Genomic DNA, 24,928 nt, shown 5'->3' on the forward strand with positions numbered 1-24,928 from the left:
GGGAGACAGAGACTCATACGTGGTAATGTGGTGTGTGTACCATCTGAAGTCCAACAAACAGTTGACTCTTTACCGAGGATCAGAAGCCAATCACAGATCATGAGGGTGAAATTGAAAAGACGACTGTGCTACAAAGGCCATCAGCTGTTCCAGACTGTCACCTGGTCTAAACTCATTCAAGCTCTGCGTAAACTGAAACAAATTCATCCACAGTACACAGATATTGTTATCAGAGATGATGCATTGCTTTGTGATCCAACGTTACCTGATGATGACAGCAGTGATGAAGCCAGCATGGCAAGTGATGATTATAATGAAGCAGATTTAATGGAAATTGACAACTATGAAAAAGATGCCCTTTTGTGTGAAAGTGAGTCTCAAAGTGACCAAGATATTAATATGCAATCCTGTGATGAACAACCAGAGGAACAAAATCCAGATGAACCAGAAAGTGATTTGAACAATGGAGGTTTTGCTCTAGAAAGTTGTCTGCAGCCTGTTGACATTTCAGAAGAGATTCTCTGTTTCACTGATAACACATATTGTGTGGCTCCTGCAGAAAGAAACAATCCTGTTAGCTTCTTCAGAACTCCTCATTTGGAAGCCATGGCATTTCCTGTGCAGTTTCCTACTGGTCAGAATACACTGGATGAAATGAGACGTCTCAAGCTCACACCGAGTGCATACTTCAAGTCAAGGCTTTTCAACATTGATGCAAGATTTGCTAAAGACACAAATTACCTGTTTTTCTCACAGTTTGTCACTGAAATACACTTGGCTAATTCCAGCATGACAATACAGCTAAGGAAAGGTAAAACTATGACGAAAGATGGACGCAAAATCACATCAGGAATGTTACAAAGTAAGACAGAAGTAGAGAAGCTGGTAAGAAATAAAGATGCAATCAGATTTATGCAGCCACTCAGAGGAACTCCAGCTTACTGGCAGAAAACTACCAGAGATCTATTCAGCATGGTTCGCCAAATAGGAACACCTCAGTTCTTTGTCACTTTCTCTGCTGCTGAGATGAGATGGCCTGAAGTGATTCAAGCAATAAAGAGACAGCAAGGTGAAGAGGTTGATTTTGAAGCCCTGGACTGGTCAGAAAAGTGTGAAATTCTAAGATCAAATCCAGTAACCACCATGCGGATGTTTGATAAGCGTGTTGAGGCTTTGTTCAGAGATTTGCTTTTTTCTCCTGCACAGCCCCTTGGTGAGATCATTGATTACTTTTACAGAGTTGAGTTCCAGCACAGAGGTAGTCCACATATACACATGTTGCTGTGGATTCGAGAAAAGGTAGAAGCAGATGTGGATGATGACCAAACTGTCTGTGACTTTGTGGACAGATACATCTCAGCTCAACTCCCTGATCCAGAAAAACAACCTGAACTGCACAAAAAAGTCACTGAGCTACAAAAGCACAGCAAAAACCACACAAAGACATGCTTTAAGAGTGTGAACTCTGGTTGTAGATTTGGGTTTCCCAAACCACCAGCCACAAGAACAATGATTGTGAGACAGGATGAGGATTCAGACACTGAAGCTGCAAAAGCCAAACTCAGACCTTTGTTGAACCTGCTGAAGGAACCTGAAGCTGCTTCCCTCACCATAGAGCAGATTTTGTCACGATGCAACTTAACAATGGATGAGTATGAACAATGCCTCCAGGACATAAACAAGAAAACAGCTCTGATTCTGAAACGTGACCCAAATGAGTGTTGGATCAACAATTACAACCCAGACCTGCTTGAAGCCTGGAACTCTAATTTAGATGTCTCATTCATTTTGAATGCCTATTCATGTATAGAATACCTCTGTAAATATATAACAAAGAAAGAATCTGGCCTCTCTGAATACCTGAAGACAGTTATTGACAACTCTGATAAGAACACCGTCAATGAATGTGATGAAATGAGAGCTGTGATGCAGGCTTACTCAAAAAAGAGAGAAATCAGCGCACAGGAGTGTGTGACTCGAGTCTGTGGCCTAAAAATGAAAAAATGTTCCCGCAGTGTTGTATTTGTACCAACAGATGATAACCCAGTAAAAATGAGTCGGCCCATGAGCTTCCTGGAAAGCACAACACATGACAGTTGTAATATTTGGATGACAAGTTTGAGTGATAAATACAAATGCAGACCTGAGACCCCAGAATATGAGGAAATGTCACTGGCTGATTTTGCTGCCTTGTGCAGGTTGGTGAGTGGTCCAAATGAAGGAAAAGATGTGCTTCCTCTTCTAAACCAGCTTGGATTTGTACAAAGGCGAAAGAATGATAAACCAGCTATAATCAGGTATTACCACTGTTCACAGGAAAAAGATCCTGAGCAATATTATGGTCGACTGTTGAGACTTTACCTTCCACACAGATCAGAGCAGGAACTGAAACCACAAGGGTTCCAAACCTATCAGTCCTTCTACAACTCAGGTTTTGTACGACTTCCATGTTCAGACCACAGTGAGTCTGTGAAAAGGGTTGTGAAAAGAAATAAAGACAAGTATGAGAAGAACTCTGAGGATATTGAGAGTGCACTGGAAGAGTTTGAACAAAATAGGGATGTTGTGATTGATGAATGGTGTAATCTTGCTCCTGAATCTGAAGTTGTGAGGCTGCAATGTGATGAGAATCTTCCTGAGAGACATTCTGATGATGAGAACGAACAGGAGAATGTTCCCGACTACAGTCGTCAGTCTGATGCTGTAACAAAGATCAGAGCCGTCAGAGAACAACCTGCAGTAGATCCAGCCGTGGTACGTGTAATGTATCAGAATCTGAACCAGAAGCAGGCCTGCGTGTTCTATGCCATAAGAGACTGGTGTATTCAGCGAGTTTGTGGTTTGAACCCAGATCCATTTTTCTTCTATATCAACGGTGGTGCAGGAACTGGAAAGTCACATCTGATTAAGTGTATTCATTCTGAAGCATCAAAGATCCTGAGCAGACTGCCTGCTAATGCAGAAGAAGCTGACATATCAAATCCAACTGTTTTACTGACTTCATTTACCGGTACAGCAGCTTTTTCTATCAGTGGCTCTACGTTACATTCTCTACTGAAACTACCCAGGAGTCTGAAACCACCCATTCAAGGACTTGGTAACCAACTGGATGAAGTCAGATCTGAGCTGATGAATGCTGAAATTATTGTTATTGATGAGATTTCAATGGTTTCAAAACCCCTTTTTGCCTATGTGGATGCAAGACTGAAACAAATCAAAGGCACTCAGAGACCTTTTGGTGGAATGTCAGTTTTAGCTGTTGGAGATTTTTACCAGCTGCCACCAGTGCGACAGTCTAAACCTCTCTGTGTTTACGATCCAGAACAGATTGACCTATGGCAGGAGCATTTTCAGATGATCACTCTAACCGAGATCATGCGTCAGAAAGATGATGTGGCCTTTGCAGAGATGCTGAACAGGATTAGAGTCAAAGAAAAGACAGATGAGCTTTCTCAGTGCGACAGAGATTTGCTGTCACAGGCTGTGACTGCACCAGAAGAATGTCCAACTGAGGTCTTACACATTTATGCCACCAACAAGAATGTGGAATCCCACAACACAGATACCCTGAAGAAGCTTCATTCAAACATCATAATCATCAATGCAGACGATTTCCAGAAGGATAAATGTACAGGCAGAATGGAACGAAGAGACAAACCATTTACAGGTGGGCGAAATGATTTACCTGACACTCTGAATGTTGCTGAAGGAGCTCGAGTCATGCTGACCAGAAACTTGGACACACTAAACGGTTTAGTCAACGGTGCTTTTGGTATACTGATAAAGGTGGTGAGATCTGAAAATGATGGACACATAATTAAACTGGGGCTCAGGATGGACAACCGGCAGCCTATGAGACACAACCGCAGTGCTAATGCAGCATCTGATGATCTTGTTTACATTGAGAGAGCAGAGGAGAGTCTGAAGTTTAAAGGAGCGGTACGCAGACAGTTTCCTGTAAAGCTAGCATTCGCTTGCACAATTCACAAAACTCAGGGTCTTACAACACAGACAGCTGTAGTTTCAATGAAGAACATTTTTGAACCAGGTATGGCTTACGTTGCTCTCAGCAGGGTGACGTCTCTCAGTGGACTCTATTTGCAGGACTTGGATGAGAAAAAGATTTACGCCAATCCCGAGGTAACTGCAGCGCTCCAAACCATGAGACAAGCCAGTGTTGAGGAAATGATGCCTCTTCTTCAGGTCAGAGAAACAGCCAGCAGACTTGACACTCTTACACTGATCCATCACAATACGGAGGGTTTGCCATCTCACATCAGTGACATCAAGAGTCATCATGAAATGTGTTTAGCAGATGTTTTGTGTCTCACTGAGTCTCACCTTCAAGGCTCCTTTGTTGCAGACAGTCTTCATTTGGACGGCTACACCATGTTTAAACGCAACAGACATGTGTCCTACACAAACTTTCCTCACATGGCCAGCAGAAGTGGTGGGGGAGTTGTTGTGTATTTGAGGAATCATTTTCAGGTTCAGGTAAAACAGTATCTGCATAATGTCACTGATCTTGAGTTTTTAGTGTTGAAGGTTCAGGCTCCATTCCCTGCGCTCATTGCTGTTGTGTACAGACCCCCTGACTACAGTTTGACACCATTCATGCAAAACCTGGTAAGTCTTTTAGATTCACTTGAAATCATGGACTGTCACCCAATCATTGTGTGTGGAGATTTTAATGAAAACCAGTTGCAGAGTGGAAGAAAACAGATTCTGGAGCAGTTTCAGTCGAGAGGGTATTCACAGCTGATCACTTCTGCCACTACAGACAAGAACACCCTGCTTGACCTCATTTTTATTTCTCAGCCACAGAAATGTCTGTATTCAGGTGTTCTGAGATCATATTACAGTTACCACAACCCTGTCTTTTGTGTCCTGTCCTCGAGCCAATCATGAAGTCGTCTGGTGAGTTTTGAAACAATTACAGATCATGTTTGTTACAGAGTTTACTGATTGTAGAGCATGAAAAAGATTTTTCATTGAAAAAAGGGTCTTCCCTACTCTGTCTGTCAGAAGACCCTTTCTTATTGCAATGTTATTAATCATTTCACCAAATCATTGCTGAACTTCATGCAGAGCAGAGAACATCTGCTATCATGCACCTCTGATCTGAAATGTGCTGCAACATTTATTAAACCAACATCATTTCTTTTATTCTCATGTTTTAAATGACTAAATCTTTTTACTGTGACGTATGTAGCTCAACAAACGAGATCTTCCCCTCCAAGGGCTTGAAAATATGAAATAGTAAATAAATAAATCCCACATAAATGCAGGTATTTATTATGGCTCACATGAATAAATACAGACAATTATATTTTCTTGATTATAGTAGCTTTTGTAGAATCAAAAGTTTTTGTGATGAATGAGGTTTTGCTTATCATGTTTTACAGGTAAAAAATGTCAAAAGTTATAAACTATCTTTACGCTACCAGAGATGTCTATAATGATACATTATGTAGAGAAAAACATTAGTACAGCTTACAGAATATGTATAAAAACTGATTTAGAAGTAAATGGATAGTTTTCTGAAAGTTCCCGACTACAGTTTAACACCACCCACCCAGATCAGCCCCCAAGTGTCTATGTAATGCTGGTATGGTGTGTGAGTTTGACTTGGCCTTTATCCGGGTGGGTTTGGGTTTGGGTGGATAAAGGCCAAGTCAGAATTCTCTGAGCAGCTGGAAAAAGCTGCTAATAAACAAAGACATCAAAAAGTGTGGGCTTTAGGTGTAGCCCCCGCTTTCTGATGCACTAATTAGACTTAGTAACCGACACCCCATACCAGCATTACATAGACACTTGGGGGCTGAGCTGGGTGGGTGGTGTTATAAGCACGTGTTTTGTTAGATATATTTTTTCAGACACCATCTTCATGAACTGCTGAGCCAAACCTGATCCATCAGTGCTGGACTGCACAGATAACTACATGCCACAAGGAGACTGCTGTGTTATGAATTGCCATACCAGTGTGTCTTCAATGGAGAAGATGACACACCCATCACCTGACCTCCTGCCTGATCTGGAGACCATCATCATGCTGCCACACTACACACCTCTGAGACCATCAATGATGACTCATACTGAGGAAACTGTATTTCCTGTCAGAGATGCTCAGTGATCCTCAGAGCAGAGAGCGGTATGATTCTTTATCTTTGATTTAAAAAAAAAATGTCAGTGTTTTTTAATTCAATTAATTAATTTAAATCCTGTTTATTGCATAAATAATTCCACACTCAAATGATTATACTTGTTGACACTTTTTGAGTTTTAATTCACATTATGGATTACAAATCTATGCTTTTTCTACTCTGTCTCTCTGTGCAGGTATTGCTGTCTTCTGAGTTCTTCAGTGTTCCAACTGAGACATTCAAACCTCACTGCAGAGCTCATGTCTTTCCTCACCATCATGTGAGTGTGAGATTGCTCTGGATTCTGGTTATATGGCCTGCAGCACCTATAAGGTATTTCAACATTGTTCATTGTATAACTTATTTGTAGTTTTTAGGCCTTAACACAACTAAAATGTTCCTTTTTCTGTATTTTTTAGAATAAGCTCGTCCAGTGTGCCTGCATTCCAGCTTCACAGAAAAGAACATCAGACACCAGCGAGGGAGGATAAGAAAGACAGACACAACAACATTGTCATCCCCTATGTAGCCGGTGTATCAGAAAAACTCAGGAGAGTTTTCTCCAAATACGACATCCCAGTGTACTTCAGACCCAGTAACACACTCAGACAGAAACTGGTTCACCCGAAAGACAAAACTCCTAAACACAAACTTAACAATGTGGTGTACGCTGTACAGTGCAGCGAGGAATGCCCAGACTTCTACATCGGAGAGACCAAACAGCCACTTCACAAGCACATGGCACAACATAGAAGAGCCACCTCCACGGGACAAGACTCAGCAGTTCATCTGCATCTAAAGGACAAAGGTCAGTCTTTGAGGATGCCAATGTTCACATTTTGGACAGATGGAGGAGTGAAAGAAGCCATTTACGTCCACTGTGAGCGACCATCTTTAAACAGAGGCGGTGGTTTACGACACCAACTGTCTGCCATCTATAATCCAGTTTTGAGTTCCCTCCCCAGACACCGTAACGTCCACTCACATCCTGGGAGTGGGCGTGGGTGATTTCCTGACCTCGGGAAATCACATGATAGGGTGGGGCCAGGTTTCACAATGAGCTCACCCGAAACCCTGGCTGATTGGGACCCACACCCACTTTCACACCTTGGCTCATGTGATTAGGTAGAGGATCATCAGGGGGTTCTTTGTCCCTCTTTGGGGGGAAACTCCCACTGGGTTTAAATCTGGGACTCTCCACCATTGACCCTTAGAACTGAAGAAGCTTCTCGGATGAGAGGTGAAACGTCTTCAAGGAACTCAAAGAAGTCCAGACGCTTTTCTTTCCAAGCTCCTTAGACTTCACTTGTGTTAATTACATTTTATTTGTTGTTGTTTTCTTTTAGATTTATATGCAGTGATTGGATGTGGTGGAGCTTTGTTAACCGTGTGGAAAACATCTGTTTGTGATGATATTTACAATGAGGCTTTAAGGTGACAGTTTCCATGTAATTTCAATCCTCTTACTAAGCAAAAACATGTTTGCAATTAACATATTTTTTCAGTTTTGTCTTTTGGATTTATGGTTAACATTCCTCTGTGACAGCAAATACTAAACTGGTCCAAGTAACCAGCATATCATTGGTCAAAGGCAAAAAGGACCACATGTCACACTAGCAATGAATTTTTGACTGTGTTTGTGTTAGTATAGAGTAGGTCTAACAGTGGTTTTCCACATCTGCTCTAATATATATAGATAATGGGTCAGACATATAAAGTCATTTTGAAAAGTTCATAAAGGTCATTTATATGTGTTCCTCTTTATCATTTTATATCAGGTCACACAGCTGACTTGAGTTTTGATCAGAGTAGAACCATAACATTCATGCTAATGGTTCTACTGTTTACAGTTACTTTATGATGGATTTCACCCTGGTCACAGCACTATGTGAAAAGCTGTTAGAGGTAAAGTTAAGCCAATTAATACATCATCATAAGTCACTCTCTAACGCAGGGCAGTGATTATTATTCACTGTAATTTATTCCACAACAATGTTCTTTATTTGATTCTTTAAATATGCACATCGATTGTTTAGCTCTGTGACTCTCCACACCTGAAATATATCACAATGTGGACTTCATTTCGACAGTATTTTGTAGATTGGTACCATATTTATCATCGAATCATCTTGTGCACTTATTAACTAAATGTTGTTTGTTTGTTTTTTTTGTTTGTTTGTTTGGGGGTTTTTTGTTGCCATTTTTACCTTTCACCAACTGTGTAAATTCTGCAATTTTACCTTGGTTTTGTTTCACATCAGTTTATCTGCTGGCTGGTATTCCTGTCTTCCTTCTCTCACCCCAACCGGTCGCAGCAGATGGCCGCCCCTCCCTGAGCCTGGTTCTGCTGGAGGTTTCTTCCTGTTAAAAGGGAGTTTTTCCTTCCCACTGTCGCCAAAGTGCTTGCTCATAGGGGGTCATATGTCATATGATTGTTGGGTTTTTCTCTGTATCTATGAAGCGCCTTAAGGCGACTTTTGTTGTGATTTGTTGCTATATAAATTGAATTGAATTGGTTTTCTTTCTTTTCTAATGTTTCTGGTCATTTTTCACAGTTAAACAAGTAACTTTGAGGTTACGTCATCGTTTTCAGCTGTTATCTGTATACATTTTTTTCCTAATAATTACATTTCTGCAAAATTATAGCAGTTCTGGTAAGTTGTAATATTTCTGCCAAGTTATTAATTTTTTAATAAATTATTACATTTCTGCTAAGTTGTAGCTTCTGGTAAACTACAACATTTCTGCTGAATTGTTATGTTTCTTCTAAGTTATTGCATTTCTGCTAAGTTATTACATTTTTGCTAACTTGATGTTCTTCTGCAAAGTTATTAAAATTTCAACAACTTTTTAAACACTGACTTTGATTTCTTCAGCTTCTTCAGCTATTTTCAACTATTTTCAGCAGACAGCTTCAGCTTTACAGTTTCCTCTAAGTGATTGCAGTTCTGCTAAGTTATTCCATTTTAGCAAAGTTCCTTTGATTCTGCAAAGTTTTTACAATTTCTGCAACTTTTCAGCTTTTTCAGCTACTTTTTGCATACAGCTTCAGCTTTAAGCATCCACACTGCATTTTCGCAGGAAATGCAAATTTTTCTAGTTGTGTGGATGCCTTAATAGGCATCCACACTATTGAGTTCCTGTTTCTCTTTATTCTTTATTATTCCGGGTGTTTCCGTACACTTTTTGCCGTGGAACTACTCCCACAGTTTTCATCCGATTTTCGCCATTCAAACTTTAAAAAATTCTGCTCTTTCTGCTAATGCCGGCTATGACTTTTGGTGCTCATAACTTCTATACTTTTTGAGATATTGATTTTTTTTTGGCAATATTTTTTGCCCATTTCTGCCATATCATCAGTGGCCTCACTGATTTTCCTTGCCGGCTTGACCTGTGTTTTAGCTCAGTGAGATGAGCATCCGTTCTCAGACTGGGTGGCCCGGGTTCAAATCCCGCTTATGGCAACATTTCTTTCAGTCAATACTTAAACTTTTTTTTAACTCTTTTCAACACAAATTTAAGCTTTTTCACCCCTTTTCAGCACAATTTTGAGTTTTTTCACCACTTATCCTCTTTTCAGCAGAATTCTTCTGATTGAAGTCTTTTCAGCAAAATTTTGAGTTTTTTCTGCTGTTTTCAGCACAAATACCAGCTTTTTCAGCTGTTTTCAGCAAAAACCTCTTTTCAGCAGAATTCTGCTCATTCAACTCTTTTCAGCAGAATTCTGCTCATTCAACTCTTTTCAGCAAAATTTTCAGTTTTTTCTGCTGTTTTCAGAAAAAAACATTTTTCAGTTAAATTCTGCTGATTGAACTCTTTTCAGAAGAAATTTTGCTGATTGAACCCTTTTCAGCAAAATATTCAGAGTTTTCACCTCTTTTCTGCCCAAATTCTGCTTATTCACCTCTTCTGAAACATTTTCAGCCTTTCCACCTCTTATCAGCACAATTCTCAGCCTCTTCTGCTCATTTCAGCACAATTGTCAGTCTCTCCACCTCTATTTGTGAGAATGACTGTGGCGCAGTGAGATGAGAACCTCCCTTGAGTACCAGCAGGGCCAGGTTCGAATCCCGCTCCGGGCAATATTTTTTTTTCAACTTTTTCAGCTTTTTTCAGCAGACATCCTCAGCGTAAAGGCATCCACACAGCATTTTCGCAGGAAATGCAAATTTTTCTAGTGAGATCCTGTTTCTCTTTCTTCTTTATTATTATTCCGGGTGTTTCCGTACACTTTTTGCCGTGGATCTACTTCCACAATTTTTGTGCTATTTTCACCGTTCAAACTCTAAACTGTTCTGCTCTTTCTGCTAATGCCGGCTATGACTTTTGGTGTTTATTACTATTATACTTTTTAAAATATTACACTTTTTTCCTTTAATTTGTCCCATTGAAATGAATGGGAAACTTCCACAATTCTGCTAAAACTTTCTTGTCTTTGAAACTTAACTACTGCCTCATACTTTCACCTAGAAACTTCATTCAAACTTTAAAATGTTCTCAAATGATTTGGCTATTCCTGTATGATTCAGCTTTTTCAGATCTTCTACCGTTTTAATCTTATCCCTCTTTGAGTTTTCAGTTGCAAAATTGTGATTTTTCAGAAAATACATGCGTTGCTATGGTTGCTATGCAATTAACTCAGAGGGGACAGTGAAACTGTTTGAATTTTCTCTTCATGTCCAAACAACTTCTTGCTACTCGCTCAATTCCCACTCAAGCCCCACAAATTATACACCAAAACGTAGGTATTTTTGTTGGCTTTCAGAAAATGTCACTATCATTGTTGTGGGACTCATAGATATTTTGCAAATCTCCTCAGAGTAACACAAAGTCAGAAAACTCTCCATATAAACTCAATGGAGAGTTTGTTCAAAATCACCGCTGGATTTCTCTAATGAGAGGCATTTTCAAATTGTCATATCTCCTTAACGAAGCGAAGTTAAGACATGAGGCTTGTCCCCGTATATGTTCAGACACTCCTGACGCTCACAATTCAAGAATTTCTTTCTCACCTATTACCGTTCTGAAATGAGTTGGACTTGTTTGAGGGTAGGAAATTTGTCCCTCGCTCAGATTTCATCAGATTTCAATCTCTGGAAATGAACCACTTTTTTCTCTCGTCATATCTTTTTGATGGATTTCCACAGAGCCCTGAAAATTTCCATGACTGTTCACCAAAGCCTGCTGTTTCTTACGGTGAAAGAATAATTTTGATGCTCCATATAGATTTAGAGTTACCAAAGGTTGTTTGAGCGCAAGTCAAGGCAGTTTTTGCTTCGCCTCTACTCAGTTACAGTGTATTACAAGTCATATATCTTTAAGAATTTATGTTTTATCTCTGAATTATGAAGACCTGAAGATTCCCCCATCTCTTCTGAATAAAACGATGCCTGAATGACCGTTCTAGCCTCTACGGTTAGGAAATTATGGCCATTTGTTCGAGGGGAATCCTGAATGTCAGAAATACACTGAAGAAAACTCACACCTCTCTCTGTGTCTGTGTGTGTAAGGGCTGACTACAGCAGGTGCAGCTAATTTAACTGACCTACATATACCAAGCCCAGAATTAATGCAATTTCATAGTTTTTTTTTAGGAAATCTGTTATGTTATAGTATTACTACTAAGTCATAGTATTTCTGCCAAATCATAGTATTTGTACTAAATCATAGTACTTGTGCCAAATCATAGTATTTGTTGCACATCATAGTATTAGAACCAAAACATAGTATTTGTCCCAAAGTATCGTATTTGTATGGAGTAATAGTATTTCTTCTAAATCATAGTATTTCAATTAAATCTCAGTAGTTGTGTTAAAATGCAGTATTATTGCCAAATCATAGTATTTGTACCCAATCATAGTATTTTTGCCAAATCGTGGTATTTGTGCCCAAATAATAATTCTGTTATGTTATAGTATTACTACTAAGTTGTAGCATATCTGTTATGTTATAGTGTATCTGCGGAATATAGTATGTGTGCCAAATCATAGTATTTATACCAAATCACAGTATTTGTGCTAAAACATAGTATTTCTGCCATATTGTGGTATTTGTGCAAGAACATTGAACTGTTATGTTATAGTATTACTACTAAGTCATAGTATTTCTGCGTTGTTATAGTATTTGTGCTAAAACGTAGTATCTCTGCCAAGTCATAGAATTACTGCAATTTAATAGTTTTTTTTAGGAAATCTGTTATGTTATAGTATTACTACTCAGTCATAGTATTTCTGCCAAATCATAGTATTCGTGTGAATTTGTATACTGTAATATCACTGTATTATGTAGTGGCTAAGTAGGGGCTGTTTACTAAGTGCATCAGTGTAAATAGGTCATCTCTTGTGTTGGAGTGCCCTCTTGTGGCGCCTTTTGGGTAGTGCCTTAGTAAACGGGAACCCTGTAAAAAGTGGCATCAGACTGATTTGTAGTGGAGGAATTTGTTACCAGTTTTCTTAATCTTTAATCTGTATGCATGTTGTAATGCATACCCTGTTCTTAATCATAGAAACCACACCATATCACCTCTCCACATCCTCCTACTGTATGCCATACCTCCCTGTACCATCCATCTGACCGCAATAAACTCCACCTGTGGTAATCTAATCCCTGGATGTCAGCCTCTCCTTCTGACCGAGGATAGTTATAGTATTTGAGCCAAATCATAGTATTTGTGCTAAAACATAGTATTTCTTCCAAATCATAGTATTTGTGCCAAAGTATAGTATTTCTTCCAAATCATAGTATAACTGCACAATAAAGGTTCTTGAGCCACATCAGTGTTTGTGCCAAATCTTAGTATTTCTTCTAAATCCTAGTAATTCTGCTCAATGATAGAATTTCTGCTATGCTTTAGTACTTTTTTCCTAGATTGTAGTACTTCTGCTAAGTCAAAGTATTTCATGTAAATCATAGTATTTCTACCAAGTCCCAATGTTTCTGCTAAATCATAAATAATGTTTTAGTACAAATTGTATGATTTGGTGGAACTTTCTGTGTTCCAGCACAAATGCTATGATTTGGCAGGAAAAAAATATTATTTAGTATAAATACTAAGTTTTAGCAGAAATGCTATGTTTAAACTTTAAAAAATTCTGCTATTTCTGCTGATGTGTGTTATGACTTTTGACCATTGAAATGAATGGTACACATTATCAATGTGGTCACTGATTTTGCATGATGGCCTGAGCTGTGCTTTACCTCAGTGAGATAAGCATCTGTTCTCAGACTGGGAGGCCTGGGTTCAAATCCAGCTTATGGCAACATTTCTTTCACTTAACAGTTAAACTTTTTTTAAACTCTTTTCAACACAAATTTCATTTTATTCACCCCTTTTCAGCAAAATTTTCAGTTTTTTTAACCCCTTTTCAGCACAAATCCAAACTTTATCAGCTCTTTTTCAGCAAAAACCTCTTTTCAGCAGAATTCTGCTCATTCAACTCTTTTCAGCAAAATTATCAGTTTTTTCTGCTGTTTTCAGAAAAAAAACTCTTTTCAGCAGAATTCTGCTCATTCACCTCTTTTCAGCAGAAATTCTGCTGATGGAACTCTTTTCAGCAGAATTTTCACCCCTTTTTTTTTGCCCAAATTCTGCTAGCACAATTGTCAATCTCTCCACCTTTTCTTTGTGAGAAAGTGTTTGGCTCAGTGAGCTAAATAGCTGCCCTTTGATCAGGAGGGCCAGGTTCGAATCCTGCTCAGGGCATCTTTTTTTTTTTTTTTTTTTTGTTTCAACTTTTTCAGCTTTTTTCAGCAGATATCTTCAGCCGTTAAGGCATCCACACTGCATTTTCGCAGGAAATGCAAATTTTTCTAGTTATTATTCTAGTTGCTTCCGTACACTTTTCGCCGTTAAACTACTTCCACAATTTTCAGCCGATTTTCACCGTTCAAATTTTAAACTATTCAGCTATTTTTGCTCTTTCCTGCTATGATTTTTGCTATTTTTAACTATTATACTTTTTAAAATATTCCACTTTTTTCCTTTAATTTGTCCCATTGAAATGAATGGGAAACTTCAGCAATTCTGCTAAAATTTGCTTGTTTTTGAAACTTAACTACTTCCTCATATTTTCACCTAGAACAACCATTCAAACTTTAAAATGTTCACAAATTATTGGGCTATTCAGGTATGATTCAGCTTTTTCAAATCTTTTACTGTTTTACTTTTATGCCTCTTAAAGTTTTGAGTTGCAAAATTGTGATTTTTCACAAAATACATGTGTTGTTATGGTTGCTATGCTCTTGGCTTCCAGTGTGCCACTGAAGCTTTTGCAGTCTTCTCTTCATGTCCGAACAACTGTTTGCTACTTGCTCAATTTTCACTCAACTTCCACAAATTATACATCAAAACGTAGGTATTTTTTCTGGCTTTCAGAAAATGTCACCATCATTGTTGTGGGATTTATAGAATTTTTGCAAATCTCCTCAGACTAACACAAGTTCAGAAAACTCTCCATATAAAGTCAATGGAGAGTTTGTTCATAATCACCGCTGCATTTCTGTAATGAGAGGCATATTCGAATCGTCATATCTCCTTAACGAAGCAAAGTTAAGACATGAGGCTTGTCCCCGCATATCTTCAGACACTCCTGACGCTCACAATTCAAGAATTTCTTTCTCAACTATTACCGTTCTGAAATGAGTTGGACTTGTTTGAGGGTAGGAAATTCGTCCTTCGCTCAGATTTCTTCAGATTTCAAAGTCTGGAAATGAACCACTTTTTTCTCTCGTCATAACTTTTTGTTGGATTTCCACAGAGACCTGAAAATTTCCATGATTGTTCACCAAAGCCTGCTGTCTCTTACGGTGAAAGAATGATATTGATACTCCAAATAGATTTCAAGTTACAAAGCATTGTTTGAGGGCAAGTCAAGGCAGTTTTTGCTTCGCTCTACTCAGTTATGGTGCATTACAAGTCAAATATCTTTAATAATTCATATTTTAATGATAAATTGTAAACACTGGAAGATTCCCCCATGTCTTCTGAACAAAACGGTGTAAGAATGACCGTTCTAGCCCCTACGGTTAGGAAATTATGGTCATTTGTTTGAGGGGAGTCGTCACTATGAGAAATAGACTGCAATAATCCTGTGCCTCTCTCTGCTGCGTGTGTAAAAAGATGCACCTTTTTTGGCGGGAAAACGTAAACAGCCACTCTGATTGGTGGATTTAAATTCGGCAGCTCTCTCCCTCTGTGTCTGTCTGTGTGTGTGTGTGTGTGTGTGTGTGTGTGTGTGTGTGTGTGTGTGTGTGTGTGTGTGTGTGTGTGTGTGTGTTTAGTGGGAGAGAGAGAACCCTACCCTTATTTGGCAGCATGTCATTGTAGGATTTAAATTGAATATAGTTAGACTGATTGACTGGATTAGAGCCTGTGTTTGTGTGTCCCTCTCTGCATTTCTGTTTCAATATGCCTCCATATTTGTAATTTTGTAAGTTATTGCTATTCTGCTAAATCATAGTATTTCTGGTACTTTTCGGTACTTGTGCTAAATACAGTATTTCTGCTAAATTATAGTATTTCTGCTTTATTATACTATTTGTGCTAAAATATAGTATTTCTACTAAATGTAGTATTTCTGCTTTTTATACTATTTGTGCTAAATTATAATATTTCTGCTTTTTATACTATTTGTGCTAAATTATAATATTTCTGCTTTTTATACTATTTGTGCTAAAACATAGTATTTCTACTAAATGTAGTATTTATGCTTAATCATACTATTTCTGCTTTTTATAGGATTTGTGCCTAATATAGTATTTCTGCTTTTTATAGGATTTGTGCTTAATATAGTATTTCTGCTAAATTATAGTATTTCTGCTTTTTATAGTATTTGTGCTAAAACATAGTATTTCTACTAAATGTAGTATTTATGCTTAATAATAGTATTTCTATATATTTCTGCCAGGTCCCCAGGCAGCCAATCCTCTGTGAGGACTTAGACATTCAAATTTTCAAATCAGGGCCTGCACGGTTTCCCAGCCAATCATATATGTGTCCTGAGGCATTCAAATTTGCATATTGGGGCCTTCATGGCTTCTAAGCCAGCCAATCATATCTGAGGGCTGAGGAATTCAAATCCACAAATCAGGGCCTGCACGGCTTCCCAGGCAGCCAATCATATATGTGGCCTCGGGCATTCAAATTTGCATATTGGGGGAATTCGTGGCTTCTAAGTCAACAAGTCATCCATGTCGTATATCTCTAAAAATTCACATTTTAATGATAAATTGTTAACACTGGAAGATTCCCCCATCTCTTCTGAACAAAACGGTGTAAGAATGACCGCTCTAGCCCCTACGGTTTGGAAATTATGGTCATTTGTTTGAGGGGAGTCCTCACTATGAGAAATAGGCTGCAATAATCCTGTGCCTCTCTCTGCTGCGTGTGTAAAAAGATGCACCTGTTTTGGCGGGAAAAAGTACACAGGCTCTCTGATTGGTGGATTCAAATTCAGCAGCTCCCAGGCTGACCTAGAAACTTATTTCTCTCTCCCTGTGCATTTTTTTGCAGATTTTTGTCATTTAACAAGTATATTTGAGGGACCCTCAGCATGTTCAGCATTTTTTCAGCTGTCCATTTTGCTTTTCCAATTTTTCTGTTTAACTTATTACTATTGTGCTAAATCATACTGTTTCTGCTATTTCATAAGATTTGTGCTTAATATAGTATTTCTGCTTTTAATAGGATTTGTGCTTAATATAGTATTTCTGCTTTTTATAGAATTTGTGCTTAATATAGTATTTCTGCTTTTTATAGGATTTGTGCTTAATATAGTATTTCTGCTAAATTATAGTATTTCTGCTTTTTATAGTATTTGTGCTAAAACATAGTATTTCTACTAAATGTAGTATTTATGCTTAATCATAGTATTTCTATATATTTCTGCCAGGTCCCCAGGCAGCCAATCCTCTGTGAGGACTTAGACATTCAAATTTTCAAATCAGGGCCTGCACGGTTTCCCAGCCAATCATATATGTGTCCTGAGGCATTCAAATTTGCATATTGGGGCCTTCATGGCTTCTAAGCCAGCCAATCATATCTGAGGGCTGAGGAATTCAAATCCACAAATCAGGGCCTGCACGGCTTCCCAGGCAGCGAATCATATATGTGGCCTCAGGCATTCAAATTTGCATATTGGGGGAATTCGTGGCTTCTAAGTCAACAAGTCATCCATGTCGTATATCTCTAAAAATTCACATTTTAATGATAAATTGTTAACACTGGAAGATTCCCCCATCTCTTCTGAACAAAATGGTGTAAGAATGACCGCTCTAGCCCCTACGGTTAGGAAATTATGGTCATTTGTTTGAGGGGAGTCCTCACTATGAGAAATAGGCTGCAATAATCCTGTGCCTCTCTCTGCTGCGTGTGTAAAAAGAGGCACCTGTTTTGGCGGGAAAAAGTACACAGGCTCTCTGATTGGTGGATTCAAATTCAGCAGCTCCCAGGCTGACCTAGAAACTTACTTCTCTCTCCCTGTGCATTTTTTTGCTGATTTTTTCATTTAACAAGTATATTTGAGGGACCCTCAGCATGTTCAGCATTTTTTCAGCTGTCCATTTTGCTTTTCCAATTTTTCTGTTTAACTTATTACTATTGTGCTAAATCATACTGTTTCTGCTATTTCATAAGATTTGTGCTTAATATAGTATTTCTGCTTTTAATAGGATTTGTGCTTAATATAGTATTTCTGCTTTTTATAGAATTTGTGCTTAATATAGTATTTCTGCTTTTTATATGATTTGTGCTTAATATGGTATTTCTGCTAAATTATAGTATTTCTGCTTTTTATAGTATTTGTGCTAAAACATAGTATTTCTACTAAATGTAGTATTTATGCTTAATCATACTATTTCTATATATTTCTGCCAGGTCCCCAGGCAGCCAATCCTCTGTGAGGACTGAGACATTCAAATTTTCAAATCAGGGCCTGCACGGTTTCCCAGCCAATCATATAAGTGTCCTGAGGCATTCAAATTTGCATATTGGGGCCTTCATGGCTTCTAAGCCAGCCAATCATATCTGAGGGCTGAGGAATTCAAATCCACAAATCAGGGCCTGCACAGCTTCCCAGCCAGCCAATCATATATGTGGCCTCAGGCATTCAAATTTGCATATTGGGGAATTCGTGGCTTCTAAGTCAACAAGTCATCCATGTCATATATCTCTAAAAATTCATATTTTAATGATAAATTGTCAACACTTGAAGATTCCCCCATCTCTTCTGAACAAAACGGTGTAAGAATGACCGTTCTAGCTCCTACGGTTAGGAATTTATGGTCATTTGTTTGAGGGGAGTCGTCATTATGAGAAATAGACTGCAATGATCCTGTGTCTCTCTGTGCTGCGTGTGTAAAAAGGATGCACCTGTTTTGGAGGGAAAGAGTGCACAGGCTCTCTGATTGGTGGATTCAAATTCAGCAGCTCCCAGGCTGACCTACAAACTCACTTTTCTCTCCCTGTGTGTGTGTGTGTGTGTGTGTGTGCGTGTGTGACAGAGAGAGAGAGAGAGAGAGAGAAAGGCTTTTAATGGGATGATCTCATTCTAAGATTCAAATTCAATATATTTAGACTGGTTGACTGAATTGGATCTTGTGTGTGTGTGTCTCTCTGTGCATGTGTGTTTTCTTATGTGTACATATTTGTGATTGTGTGGCTGTTATAGATTTTTTTGCTGATTTTTTTCATTTAACAAGTATAGTTGAGGGACCTTCAGCATGTTCATCATTTCTTCAGCTGTCCATTTTTGCTTTTCCAATTTTTCTGTTTAAGTTATTACTATTGTGCTAAATCATACTATTTCTGCTATTTTATAAGATTTGTGCCAAATACCGTATTTCTGCCAAATATAGTATTTCTGATTAATTATAGTTTTTTCTACCAAATCATAGTACAGTATTTCTGCTTTTTATAGGGTTTGTGCTTAATATAGTATTTCTGCTAAATTATAGTATTTCTGCTTTTTATAGTATTTGTGCTAAATTATAGTATTTCTGCCAAATTATAATATTTGTGCTAAAACATAGTCTTAATTTAAAATTACAATATTCATAGTTCATCACAGTGTCTCTGGTAAATCACAATATTTCTGCTCTGTTGTACTATTTTTCTAAATCATAGTGTTTCTGTAATGTTTAAGTATTTTTGGCTAAATATATTCTTTCTGTTATCTTATACTATTTCTCCTAAATTCTTGTATTTTTGAGAAGTTATCATGTTTCTGGTAAGTTACAATATTTCTGCTAAATTCTGCTATGCTATTGTATTTCTGCCAAGTATTATGTTTCCTCTAAGATATTGCAGTTCTGCTAAGTTATTCCATTTTAGCAAACTTCTTTTGCTTCTGCAAAGTTTTTACAATTTCTGCAACTTTTCAGCTTTTTCAGCTACTTTTTGCATACAGCTTCAGCTTTAAGCATCCACACTGCATTTTCGCAGGAAATGCAAATTTTTCTAGTTATTGTGTGGATGCTTTAAGCATCCACACTATTGAGTTCCTGTTTCTCTTTATTCTTTATTATTCTTAGGACTTCCGTACACTTTTCGCCGTTTAACTACTTCCACAGTTTTTGTGCTATTTTCACCGTTCAAACTTTAAACTATTCAGCTATTTTTGCTAATTCCTGCTATATCTTTTGGTATTTTTAACTATTATACTTTTTAAAATATTAAGCTTTTTTCCTTTAATTTGTCCCATTGAAATGAATGGGAAACTTCTGCAATTCTGCTAAAATTTGCTTGTTTTTGAAACTTAACTACTTCCTCATATTTTCACCTAGAACAACCATTCAAATTTTAAAATGTTCACAAATTATTGGGCTATTCAGGTATGATTCAGCTTTTTCAAATCTTCTACTGTTTTACTTTTATGCCTCTTAAAGTTTTGAGTTGCAAAATTGTGATTTTTCACAAAATACATGCGTTGTTATGGTTGCTATGCTCTTGGCTTCCAGTGTGTCACTGAAGGTTTTGCAGTCTTCTCTTCATGTCCGAACAACTGTTTGCTACTTGCTCAATTTTCACTCAACTTCCACAAATTATACATCAAAACGTAGGTATTTTTGCTGGCTTTCAGGAAATGTCACTATCATTGTTGTGGGATTTATAGAATTTTCGCAAATCTCCTCAGACTAACACAAGGTCAGAAAACTCTCCATATAAAGTGAATGGAGAGCTTGTTCAAAATCACCGCTGGATTTCTGTAATGAGAGGCATATTCGAATCGTCATATCTCCTTAACGAAGCAAAGTTAAGACATGAGGCTTGTCCCCGAATATCTTCAGACACCCCTGACGCTCACAATTCAAGAATTTCTTTCTCACCTATTACCGTTCTGAAATGAGTTGGACTTGTTTGAGGGTAGGAAATTCGTCCTTCGCTCAGATTTCTTCAGATTTCAAAGTCTGGAAATGAACCACTTTTTTCTCTCGTCATAACTTTTTGTTGGATTTCCACAGAGACCTGAAAATTTCCATGATTGTTCACCAAAGCCTGCTGTCTCTTACGGTGAAAGAATGATATCGATACTCCAAATAGATTTCAAGTTACAAAGCGTTGTTTGAGGGCAAGTCAAGGCAGTTTTTGCTTCGCTCTACTCAGTTATGGTGCATTAGAAGTCAAATATCTTTAATAATTCATATTTTAATGATAAATTGTAAACACTGGAAGATTCCCCCATGTCTTCTGAACAAAACGGTGTAAGAATGACCGTTCTAGCCCCTACGGTTAGGAAATTATGGTCATTTGTTTGAGGGGAGTCGTCACTATGAGAAATAGACTGCAATAATCCTGTGCCTCTCTCTGCTGCATGTGTAAAAAGATGCACCTTTTTTGGCGGGAAAACGTAAACAGCCACTCTGATTGGTGGATTTAAATTCGGCAGCTCTCTCCCTCTGTGTCTGTCTGTGTGTGTGTGTGTGTGTGTGTGTGTGTGTGTGTGTGTGTGTGTGTGTGTGTGTGTGTGTGTGTGTGTTTAGTGGGAGAGAGAGGACCCTGCCCTTATTTGGCAGCATGTCATTGTAGGATTTAAATTGAATATAGTTAGACTGATTGACTGGATTAGAGCCTGTGTTTGTGTGTCCCTCTCTGCATTTCTGTTTCAATATGCCTCCATATTTGTAATTTTGTAAGTTATTGCTATTCTGCTAAATCATAGTATTTCTGGTACTTTTCGGTACTTGTGCTAAATACAGTATTTCTGCTAAATTATAGTATTTCTGCTTTATTATACTATTTGTGCTAAAACATAGTATTTCTACTAAATGTAGTATTTCTGCTTTTTATACTATTTGTGCTAAATTATAATATTTCTGCTTTTTATACTATTTGTGCTAAATTATAATATTTCTGCTTTTTATACTATTTGTGCTAAATTATAATATTTCTGCTTTTTATACTATTTGTGCTAAAACATAGTATTTCTACTAAATGTAGTATTTCTGCTTTTTATACTATTTGTGCTAAATTATAATATTTCTGCTTTTTATACTATTTGTGCTAAATTATAATATTTCTGCTTTTTATACTATTTGTGCTAAATTATAATATTTCTGCTTTTTATACTATTTGTGCTAAAACATAGTATTTCTACTAAATGTAGTATTTATGCTTAATCATACTATTTCTGCTTTTTATAGGATTTGTGCCTAATATAGTATTTCTGCTTTTTATAGGATTTGTGCTTAATAATATAGTATTTCTGCTAAATTATAGTATTTCTGCTTTTTATAGTATTTGTGCTAAAACATAGTATTTCTACTAAATGTAGTATTTATGCTTAATCATAGTATTTCTATATATTTCTGCCATGTCCCCAGGCAGCCAATCCTCTGTGAGGACTTAGACATTCAAATTTTCAAATCAGGGCCTACACGGCTTCCCAGCCAATCATATATGTGTCCTGAGGCATTCAAATTTGCATATTGGGGCCTTCATGGCTTCTAAGCCAGCCAATCATATCTGAGGGCTGAGGAATTCAAATCCACAAATCAGGGCCTGCACAGCTTCCCAGCCAGCCAATCATGTATGTGGGCTCCAGGTATTCAAATTTGCATATTGGGGAATTCGTGGCTTCCAACTCAACAAGTCATCCATGTCGTATATCTCTAAAAATTCACATTTTAATGATAAATTGTTAACACTGGAAGATTCCCCCATCTCTTCTGAACAAAACGGTGTAAGAATGACCGCTCTAGCCCCTACGGTTAGGAAATTATGGTCATTTGTTTGAGGGGAGTCCTCACTATGAGAAATAGGCTGCAATAATCCTGTGCCTCTCTCTGCTGCGTGTGTAAAAAGATGCACCTGTTTTGGCGGGAAAAAGTACACAGCCTCTCTGATTGGTGGATTCAAATTCAGCAGCTCCCAGGCTGACCTAGAGACTTACTTCTCTCTCCCTGTGCATTTTTATGCTGATTTTTTCATTTAACAAGTATATTTGAGGGACCCTCAGCATGTTCAGCATTTTTTCAGCTGTCCATTTTGCTTTTCCAATTTTTCTGTTTAACTTATTACTATTGTGCTAAATCATACTGTTTCTGCTATTTCATAAGATTTGTGCTTAATATAGTATTTCTGCTTTTAATAGGATTTGTGCTTAATATAGTATTTCTGCTTTTTATAGAATTTGTGCTTAATATAGTATTTCTGCTTTTTATAGGATTTGTGCTAAAACATAGTATTTCTACTAAATGTAGTATTTATGCTTAATCATAGTATTTCTACATATTTCTGCCTGGTCCCCAGGCAGCCAATCCTCTGTGAGGACTTAGACATTCAAATTTTCAAATCAGGTCCTGCACGGTTTCCCAGCCAATCATATATGTGTCCTGAGGCATTCAAATTTGCATATTGGGGACTTCATGGCTTCTAAGCCAGCCAATCATATCTGAGGGCTGAGGAATTCAAATCCACAAATCAGGGCCTGCACAGCTTCCCAGCCAGCCAATCATGTATGTGGGCTCCAGGTATTCAAATTTGCATATTGGGGAATTCGTGGCTTCTAAGTCAACAAGTCATCCGTGTCATATATCTCTAAAAATTCATATTTTAATGATAAATTGTCAACACTTGAAGATTCCCCCATCTCTTCTGAACAAAACGGTGTAAGAATGACCGTTCTAGCTCCTACGGTTAGGAAATTATGGTCATTTGTTTGAGGGGAGTCATCATTATGAGAAATAGACTGCAATGATCCTGTGTCTCTCTGTGCTGCTGCGTGTGTAAAAAGGATGCACCTGTTTTGGAGGGAAAGAGTGCACAGGCTCTCTGATTGGTGGATTCAAATTCAGCAGCTCCCAGGCTGACCTAGAAACTCACTTTTCTCTCCCTGTGTGTGTGTGTGTGTGTGTGTGTGTGTGTGTGTGTGTGTGTGTGTGTGTGTGTGTGTGTGTGTGTGACAGAGAGAGAGAAAGGCTTTTAATGGGATGATCTCATTCTAAGATTCAAATTCAATATATTTAGACTGGTTGACTGAATTGGATCTTGTGTGTGTGTCTCTCTGTGCATGTGTGTTTTCTTATGTGTACATATTTGTGATTGTGTGGCTGTTATAGATTTTTTTGCTGATTTTTTTCATTTAACAAGTATAGTTGAGGGACCTTCAGCATGTTCATCATTTCTTCAGCTGTCCATTTTTGCTTTTCCAATTTTTCTGTTTAAGTTATTACTATTGTGCTAAATCATACTATTTCTGCTATTTTATAAGATTTGTGCCAAATACCGTATTTCTGCCAAATATAGTATTTCTGATTAATTATAGTTTTTTCTACTAAATCATAGTACAGTATTTCTGCTTTTTATAGGGTTTGTGCTTAATATAGTATTTCTGCTAAATTATAGTATTTCTGCTTTTTATAGTATTTGTGCTAAATTATAGTATTTCTGCCAAATTATAATATTTGTGCTAAAACATAGTCTTAATTTAAAATTACAATATTCATAGTTCATCACAGTGTCTCTGGTAAATCACAATATTTCTGCTATGTTGTACTATTTTTCTAAATCATAGTGTTTCTGTAATGTTTAAGTATTTTTGGCTAAATATATTCTTTCTGTTATCTTATACTATTTCTCCTAAATTCTTGTATTTTTGAGAAGTTATCATGTTTCTGGTAAGTTACAATATTTCTGCTAAATTCTGCTATGCTATTGTATTTCTGCCAAGTATTATGTTTCCTCTAAGATATTGCAGTTCTGCTAAGTTATTCCATTTTAGCAAACTTCTTTTGCTTCTGCAAAGTTTTTACAATTTCTGCAACTTTTCAGCTTTTTCAGCTAGTTTTTGCATACAGCTTCAGCTTTAAGCATCCACACTGCATTTTCGCAGGAAATGCAAATTTTTCTAGTTATTGTGTGGATGCTTAAGCATCCACACTATTGAGTTCCTGTTTCTCTTTATTCTTTATTATTATTATTATTATTATTCTAGTTGCTTCCGTACACTTTTCGCCGTTAAACTACTTCCACAATTTTCAGCCGATTTTCACCGTTCAAATTTTAAACTATTCAGCTATTTTTGCTCTTTCCTGCTATGATTTTTGCTATTTTTAACTATTATACTTTTTAAAATATTCCACTTTTTTCCTTTAATTTGTCCCATTGAAATGAATGGGAAACTTCAGCAATTCTGCTAAAATTTGCTTGTTTTTGAAACTTAACTACTTCCTCATATTTTCACCTAGAACAACCATTCAAACTTTAAAATGTTCACAAATTATTGGGCTATTCAGGTATGATTCAGCTTTTTCAAATCTTTTACTGTTTTACTTTTATGCCTCTTAAAGTT

General features: G+C 37.4%; 2 protein-coding genes and 2 long non-coding RNA genes across 5 annotated transcripts in view; 2 read left to right on the top strand and 2 right to left on the bottom strand.

The window, feature by feature from the left end:
- The window catches only part of LOC113007388 (inactive dipeptidyl peptidase 10), a 434,773-nt gene that overhangs the window by 222,035 nt on the left and 187,810 nt on the right, over nt 1–24,928 (bottom strand). The gene's annotated exons all lie outside the window — the stretch shown is intronic.
- The window catches only part of LOC145421207 (uncharacterized), a 72,574-nt gene that overhangs the window by 9,279 nt on the left and 38,367 nt on the right, over nt 1–24,928 (top strand). The gene's annotated exons all lie outside the window — the stretch shown is intronic.
- On the top strand, nt 1,510–8,998 carry LOC145421160 (uncharacterized). Its single transcript, XM_080291014.1, has 3 exons — nt 1,510–6,151; nt 6,340–6,476; nt 6,563–8,998. The coding sequence occupies exon 1, from the start codon at nt 1,510–1,512 to the stop codon at nt 4,906–4,908; it is 3,399 nt and encodes a 1,132-aa protein (XP_080147140.1). The 3' UTR covers nt 4,909–6,151; nt 6,340–6,476; nt 6,563–8,998.
- LOC145421113 (uncharacterized) lies at nt 13,474–14,385 on the bottom strand. The gene is made up of 2 exons (XR_013902404.1): nt 13,689–14,385; nt 13,474–13,628 (listed from the first exon to the last, which is right to left on the bottom strand). It is a non-coding gene; the product is annotated as an uncharacterized LOC145421113 (long non-coding RNA).

This window comes from Astatotilapia calliptera, chromosome 16, assembly GCF_964374335.1.
Source record: "Astatotilapia calliptera chromosome 16, fAstCal68.1, whole genome shotgun sequence".
NCBI classification, from domain to species: Eukaryota; Metazoa; Chordata; class Actinopteri; order Cichliformes; family Cichlidae; genus Astatotilapia; species Astatotilapia calliptera.